Genomic DNA, 8,408 nt, shown 5'->3' on the forward strand with positions numbered 1-8,408 from the left:
ACTTCTGGTGGTTTGCTGACAAGTTTTGGCATTTCTTTTCTTCTTCTTCTTCTTTTTTTTTTTTTTTGAGATTTTTGCTATAGGGCGCGTGTGTTTACCAGAAAGATAGAGAAGCAGAGAGAGAGAGAAAGCAAGAAATCACAACCCCCCCACCCCCCAGGGAGGATGGCCATGCCTCAATCCCTTCTCCTTCATTCTCCTCTTGGGATCTTGGGCATGGACGCACATGTGCCCGGTGTGAGTTTAAGCCACTGGGTCCGGGACTCAAACTGCAGCTGACTACATGGGAGTCCAGCAACATAGCCATTACGCCAACTGCTGGTCCCAATTTTTGGCATTTCTTGATTTATAGATGAATCACTCCATATCCTCTCATGGGTCTTTACAGTCTTCTCTCTGTACATGACTGTCTCTGGATTGGTGCCCATCCTAGTGACTTCATCTAACTTGATTACCTCTGTAAAGATTCAATGCCTATCTAAGGTAACATTCTAAGGTACTAAAGGTGAGAACTTCCATGTCTTTTTGGGGAGACACAATTTAATCCACAACAGCCCCCGGACTTAAAATGTTGAGTGCATCGTCTGCTTTCAGAGGTAGGTTCTAGTCTCCATTTCTTGGAAAATAAGACAAGTTCAAATCTAGCCTAAGATCATCATGCTACTGTTATAATTAAAAATGCTGATAAAATATAAGTAATAACAATTTATTGAGGAATTATTATGTGTAAGGAGCTATTCTAAGCCCTTTTGATGATGTCTTGCCACTTAATACGCCCATCTACTCCAAGGACTAGGAACTATAATTTCTGTTTACTGGAGAGGTCAAGAGATTTGCTATTGCTACATTGACACTGTGCGTACTTCCGAAGGCCAAGTACTTTTTTTCTCAGTTGAAAGTGTCCCTTCATTCGTGCCAGTCCCCTTCAACCTGAAATAAAGTGGGCATTCATCTCTGCTTTTCTACATCCTTCAGACATCAAGGGTAAGGCAGGCTATATTTATCCATGTTTGGCTATACAAGCTTTTTAAAAAGGGAAGAGTGAACTTATGATCCGATTGCATCCTGTATTGAAGGATGAGGGAAGAGGAGTAATGGAAAGAACTTCATTAGAATACATTTCCCATGAGGCCTTTTGAAAATTACAGAGTTCTTCACTAATTCACAATGATTCGTTTGTTCTTGATTGGAGTCATACTGGTTCTTTGCAAATTATGAAGGGGGAGAATATTCTGATGAGGAGATTTCCGAGACTGAAGATGAACCTGGGATAAGTTGAGTGATAGAAAATCAATCATTATTATACTCTGTAAGAAGAACCTGTTCTTAGCCATTTAATCAAAATAAGACAGTAACAACAACAAACAAGCGAATATACAAACCTAGACCATGGCCAGTTGAAGTACTCAGAAGACAACACCTGTCCTGTCCTGGGGGGCCTACTCAAAGGCACATTAACCGTATGACCCATCAATTACCAGAGCTTTCAATAAACTACAAAAATCTTTATTTTTTTATTTCAATTTTGCTAGAGGGTAATGTGCTCACCAGTCAGAGAAAAGGGGAGAGAAACAGAGAAAGTGAGCAAACATCCCATATCAGAGATGGTCATGCTGTGATCCCTTCTCCATTTCTCCTTTCAGTATTTTGAGCAAGCATGCACATATGCCTTAAGCGTTTCTCAAGCCCCTGGGACTCCACTGTGCAATCAGCCACATGAGATCTAGCTATGGCAACCACCACAGCACAGCTGGCCCAACAATCATCTTAAAGTAAAACATTACTCTTTTCAAAGTGATTTTAACTTTCAGCTAAACTTAGGTGAGTACTGAGATTCTTTTTGGGTTCTCCATGAAGAGTCTTCAGAAAGATCATGGAAATGGGAACCATCAGTTAGCGTAATGGCTATGTTGCTGGACTCTCACGTAGTCGACCACGGTTTGAGTCCTGGACCTGATGGCTTAAACTCACGCCGGGCACGTGTGCGTGTGTGCCCAAGATCCCGAGAGGAGAATGGAGGAGAAGGGATTGCAGTGTGGCCATCCCCCCTGGGGGGTGATTTCTCGCTTTCTGTCTCTCTGTCTCTCTCTGTCTGTCTGGCGAGCACATGCGTCCTATAGCAAAAAAAAAAACCTCTTCAAAAAAAGAAAGAAAAAAAAAAGAAAGTTCATGGAAATGCACATTATGATAAAAGTAAGCATGGATTTTGAAAAATTTTTGCACTAAATTAAACTCATATGTTAATTGTATTATTCCACAACAATTTTAAGATCCTCTTATACTTCTTTTTTGAGGTGAGGAGAGAAATATCTGAACAGCCAATGGAGTGGAGAGCATCTGGGTTATACTACAGTATGATGATATTACACATTAGTATATTGATAGCATATTGATCTTGTATCCTGTCATTTTGTTGAATTTGTTTCTTAGTTCTACTAACTATTTTCATGGATTTCTTAGCATGTATATATACATATATATATATATTTATATGAGACCATGATATCTGTAAGAGAGTCTGTTTTACTTCTTCCTTGACCAACCTATTTCCTTTCATTTTGCTATAGGGTACGTGCACTTACTGGAGAGAGAAAGAACGAGAGAGAGAGACTGTGAGAAAGCCTCCCTTTCTCCAGGGTGGGATGACCACTTCACAGTCCCTTCTCCATTTTCCTTTTGAGAGAGAGACTGTGAGAAAGCCTCCCTTTCCCCAGGGTGGGATGACCACTTCACAATCCCTTCTCCATTTTCCTTTTGAGCTTTTGGACACACATGTACACATGCCCAGCAAGTCTTTCAAGCCACTAGGTCCAGGACTTGAACAACACGGTGGGCCATAGGGGATCCAGCAGCCCCAGCCACCACACCACAGCTGACCTCCCTGGATCTTCTTATTTATTAATTATTTTTATTGCCTGATTGCCCTGGACAGAATCTCTAGCACAATGTTGAATAAAAACAGCAAGAGTAGGTATCTTTATTTTATCCTTTATCTTAGAGGAAAATGATTCAATAGCTTTCCATCAAGTATTATATAGTTACGGATTTTTCATAAATGTCCCTCTTGGGAACCAGCAGTTAGCGTAATGGCTATGTTGTTGGACTCCCATGTAGTCGACCGCGGTTCACGTCTCGGACCCGGTGGCTTAAAACTCACACCGGGCGCATGTGCCTGCCTGCCCAAGATCCCGAGAGGAGAATGGAGGAGAAGGGATTGTGGCGTGACCATCCCCCCTGGGGGATGATTTCTCGCTTTCTGACTCTATATCTCTCTCTGTCTGTCTGGTGAGTGCACGCACCCTATAGCGAAAAAAATCTCTCAAAAAAAAAAAAAGTCCCTCTTGGGGTTGAGGAAATTCTATCCTATTCCTACTTTGTTGAGTTTTTTTTTTTTTTTTTAATAATAAAAGAGTGTTGCATCTTGTTAAATGCTTATTTTATATCTCCTGAGATGACCATTTGCTTTTTATTTTATTCTCTTAGTATGTTGTATTATATCCATCTAAAACAAAAATCACCAAAGTGTGTGTGCGACTCATAAATAAAGACACAGAGATAGAGAGAACGCACCCTTCAATGGGGCATGGTCATGTTTCAATCCATTCTCCTCCATTTCTCCATCCTGTTGGGATTTGGGGCATATTCACACACATGTCTGGTGTGTTTTTCAAACGATTTGAGCTGTGGGTGGTCATGTGGGATAGAGTTCCTTAGCTACTAGCTAGGGGGTCAGCCCTTGGTTATTTTTTTTAAACAATTACTTATTTATTTATTATTATTATTTAACTTGCTATAGTTGTGCGAGAGAAAGAGAGAGAGAGAGAAAAAGTGAGAAAGCAAGCTGCCAGCTGTAGGACTTGAACCGTGGTCAGCCATGTTGGAGTCCAGTGCCCCAACCACCACGCTACCTGCTAGCCTCATCCCTTGATTGATTTTATATGTAGAACCAGCTTTGTACTCCTAGGATAAATCTTAATTAGTCATGATGTATAATATATTTTATGTGTTGTTGGATTCCATTTGCTAGTATTTTCTAAGGATTTATGCATTCAGTTATTCATAATTAGTATTAGCTACAGATTTCTTTGGTTGCGAGGTCTTTGTCTGATTTTAGTTATCGGTGTAATACTAGTCTCAAAGAATGAGTTAGGAAGTGTTCTTTCCTTTTTTATTTTTAGCAAGAGTAGTGAAGGATTATTATTATTTCTTTGAATATTTGGTAGAAGTCATAATGTAGTTATCTGGGACTGGTGATTGTTTATGAAAAGAGATTTTTGTTATTAATTTAATCTCTTAACTTGTGATAGGTCTATCCAAATTTTTATTTCTATTTCAATCTGTTTCAGTACTTTTGCGTATTTCTAGGGATGTATCCATTTCATGTAGATTATGTAATTTGTTGGCATATGATCGTTCATTGCATACCATTTTTATTTCTGTAAGGTTGTTAGTAATGTCCTTTCTTTTTCTTTTTTTTTTTACATTTAATCACTGCGCAACTTAACAGCTTACAATACGAGTTTTTAAAGCATGTACACAACATGCCATACATTGCATGTTAATCAAGTCAAAGATATTACCATATACATTATCTTCAACAGCTAATTGTGTCTGTTAAACTTTTTTTCCCTGAGCCTCCTCCCCATTATCAACCCTCTCCTATAAGTCTCTGGTAACTATACTTGTCATCTCTGCTGTTAAATATTTCAGTTTCTGCCATAAAGTACAGACATTTGGTATATACTGAGCAGGGACACACAATGCCTGTCTTCATTCCATAGTTCGGTTTGTTTTGCTTAGTATTAAATCTGCTATTTTAATCCACTTTGTCAAATGACACGATTTCTTTTTTCTTTCTTTTTTTTTTTTTTGTGGCTGAGCAGTATTCAGTAATGTATATGTGCTGCATATGTCAATCCAGTGTTTTATTCTTGGGCATTTAGGATGATTCCATGTTTTGGCAATTGTGAATAATGCTGCAATAAACATAGATGTGCAAGTGTCTTTTTTGACTGAGTGTTTTTCTATTTTTTAGGTAAATACCCAGGAGTGGTATTATTGGGCCATGTAATAGTTCTACTTGTAGGTTTTTGAGAAACTGCCATATTGTTCTCTACAGTGAATACACTAATTTACATTCCAACCAACAGTGTAGGAGGGCTCTCTTTACCATAGCCTTGCCAGCACTTGTCGATCTTTATTTATTTATTTATTTTTTTGATCGTAGCTATTCTGACTCAGGTTTAGTAGTATCTCATTGTGGTTTTGACTTTCATTTCCCCTATGATAAGAGATGTTTAGCATTTTTAAATTTTTTTTTTTTTGGCTATTTGTATGTCTTTCTTGGAGAGTTACATGTTCAGCTCATTTGTCTATTTTTTAATTGGATTATTTGTTTGAAGAAGAAATTAAATTGTCCCTATTTGCATGATTATATACACAGGAAGTCCAAAGTAATCCATGAAAAAACTCCTATAAGTAAATTTAGTAGTTATATGATAAAATCAGTATACAAAAATTGATAGCAAATTTATACACCAACAAATGAACAGGCTGAGGTAGAATTAAAGAAAGCAATGACATTCACAATAGCCACACATATGAACAAAACACTTAGGTATAAACATAACCAAAGAGGTAAAATACTTCTGTATAAAAAATTGAAAAAAAGAAATTGAGCATGCTATGCTAAAAAGGAAAGACATTTCATGTTACTGGATCGAAAGAATCAATATAATTAAGATGTGACTATTACCCAAATTAATTTACAAATTCAATACAATTCCAATTAAGTTGTCAGTGATATTCTTCACAGAAATAGAAAAAAAAAATCATAAAATTTGTCTGGAATCATAAAAGGCTGCATATGGAACCAGCAGGTAGCGTAATGGCTATGTCACTGGACTCTTACGTAGTTGACCATGGTTTGAGTCCCGGACCTGGTGGCTTAAACTCATGCTGGGTGTGTGTGCATGCGTGTCCAAGATCCCAAGAGGAGAAGGGAGGAGAAGGGATTGCAGCGTGGCCATCCCCCCTGTGGGGGTGATTTCTTGCTGTCTCTCTATCTCTCTTTGTCTTTCTGGCAAAAGCCTCTAAAATAAATAAATAAATAAATAAATAAATAGCTGCATATTACCAAGGCAATATAGGGCAAAAAGAACAAAGTAGGAGATATGTCTTTCCTTGACTTCAAAACATATGCAAAGCTGTGATAACCAAAACAGCATGGTACTGGCACAAACATAGACATGTAGAGACCAAAGGAACAGAATAGAGACTCCAGAAATAAAAACACCAGCTGGCCAACTGATTTTTGAAAGGAGCATAAGACAATCCAATGGGGAAGAAAAAGCCTTGTCAACAAATGGTGCTGAAAGAAATGGATATCCACCTGCAAAAAAATGAAACTAGATCCCTTTCTTTTACCATGAACAGAAATCAACTCAAAAAAGATCAAAGGTCTAAACATAAAGCCTCAAAAGATTAAACTATACTGGTGGAAAACACAGGGAAAACTCTTGAAGACATCGGAGTAGACAAAGATTTCTTAAATAAGACCCCCAAAGTACAGGCAGTAATACCAAAAATAAACAAGTGGGACTACATCAGGCTAAAAAACTTCTACATGGCAAAGCTCATGAGAGAAAGCTCAAGTTACCTACAAAGAATATCCCATCAGGCTAAAGTAGTCCTCTCATGGGAAACTATGAGAGCAAGGAAAAATGGGAAAACATATTCAAAGTGTTGAGTGAAAAACAATTTCAACCAAAAATACTATACCTGGCAAGATTATCCTTCATATGGGAAGAGAAGACAAGAACATTCTCAGATAAACAAAACCTGAAAGAATTTACTAACACCAGACCGTTCTTCAAGGAGTTCTGAAGGTAGAACTATATCAGGAAAACTTAAGTCAGACACACAAGTTTTAAGCCATAGGGTCCGGGACACGAACCACGGTCGACTACATGGGAGTCCAGCGACATAGCCATTATGCTAACTGCTGGTTCCCTTGTCATTGTCTTTTATGGACATCTTACTCCCCAGGTTTTTCCTTTTAAAATTTTTTTGTCAGTCTTTTGTTTGTTCAAACTATTATCTTTGCCTCAGGCAGCAGTAATATTAAATGTCGCTGATTGTTTTGACAAACATCCCAGTAGGAAAAGCTGTTCACAGTGACTGAGTTGTGCGTGAGGTCAGGTTAAGAAGCTTCTTCCCAATGGGATTTCCAGGGAGTTGCCAGATAAGTCAATAACAATTCTCTGAATGGAAGTATTTTTTTTCAGAGAAGTCCAGTCTCATTTTGCCCATTTCTCTGGGTGTTAGATTTGGGTTTATTACGGAATTGTGGTTTCAAGATTGTTAACATCGAGAAGCTACTGTGAAGATGGGGCAAGTGGGATGGTAATAGGGCAAACACAACACCATAAAGCTCACTGTTCTTACCAAGAGTCAGACATTTATCTTGAAGAAATGTTCCTTAAATTGTTGCAAGTGTTTGACTAATGTCCAGAGTTCTAAAAGAGTTGATTTTGACAACTTTTGTCAGTGTTCTCATTGTTTTCATGGAAGACTAGATTTTGGAGTTTCTTACTTTTCTATTGCAGAAGTACTTTGTTCAGAGTTCTTAAAATATTTATTTTTTGAAAGCATTTGAAGATCCCAGACTTTAGAAACTAACATTTCACAACAAAACTTGAGTATTTGAGTCTATAGCATTCAGTGTTCCACTGTCACTGATATGACCCCTGAAGCCTTTTAGATCTATGTATTTCCTCTATTAACCTCCTAAAAGATATAAATATATGAGACAAACTTTATAGGGAAAGTTGTCTGACGTCACTGTCATATTTATCAAGCAGAAGATGTTTTACAATGTACTCAGCTGTCTGTCCTTGATCTTACTTTAGAAAGAACAATTTTGTTCCCAAATTCTAGCTGAACTTAGACGCTCAGAGAAAGTTCCTAATAGAAACAATTTTATCTTGATCTGACAGTCAGACCAAAATTACTCACTTTCTTCATTGTATAGCTCATGATGAAATGCTCCGAGAGCCCAATGGATGTTTATGCTTGCAGCAGTGAGCTCTAAGATGGTGATGTAGAGTGTGTATTGTAAAAGCAGAAAACCAGACATCTGGATTAAAGAGAAAGACAATATTCCTCATATGAATTAATCATTTAGAAATCATGAAAAACATTTAGAAAATAAGGTTTAAATATCATTCATCCTATCCATCTGTCAGCCTGAAAAGGTGACTAAGGCAAAAATAAATAAAATGAAAGAGCTTATTTGAGTCAAAGTGAGATGATCACCAGGATACACGGCATCCAAGTTACCTTAAATAGTGTGCTCTGGGGTCTTACAGATCTAAGGGTAATTTTAAAGGCTAACATCATGAACGGGG

General features: G+C 37.7%; 1 protein-coding gene across 3 annotated transcripts in view; it reads right to left on the reverse strand.

The window, feature by feature from the left end:
- Window positions 1–730: 730 nt before the first annotated feature.
- The window catches only part of LOC102477861 (B-lymphocyte antigen CD20-like), a 26,481-nt gene continuing 18,803 nt past the window's right edge, over window positions 731–8,408 (reverse strand). For 2 of the 3 annotated variants that reach the window (XM_014582242.1, XM_006163814.1), the window contains 2 exons: window positions 8,017–8,137; window positions 731–1,265 (listed from right to left, as the gene is read on the reverse strand). In XM_014582242.1, the coding sequence (XP_014437728.1) occupies window positions 1,213–1,265; window positions 8,017–8,137 (174 nt within the window). In that variant the 3' untranslated portion in view covers window positions 731–1,212. The remainder of the gene's footprint in view (window positions 1,266–8,016; window positions 8,138–8,408) is intronic. The other variant, XM_006163815.1, reaches the window with a different exon arrangement.

Source organism: Tupaia chinensis, unplaced genomic scaffold (assembly GCF_000334495.1).
Source record: "Tupaia chinensis unplaced genomic scaffold, TupChi_1.0 Scaffold143204_1, whole genome shotgun sequence".
NCBI lineage: Eukaryota > Metazoa > Chordata > Mammalia > Scandentia > Tupaiidae > Tupaia > Tupaia belangeri.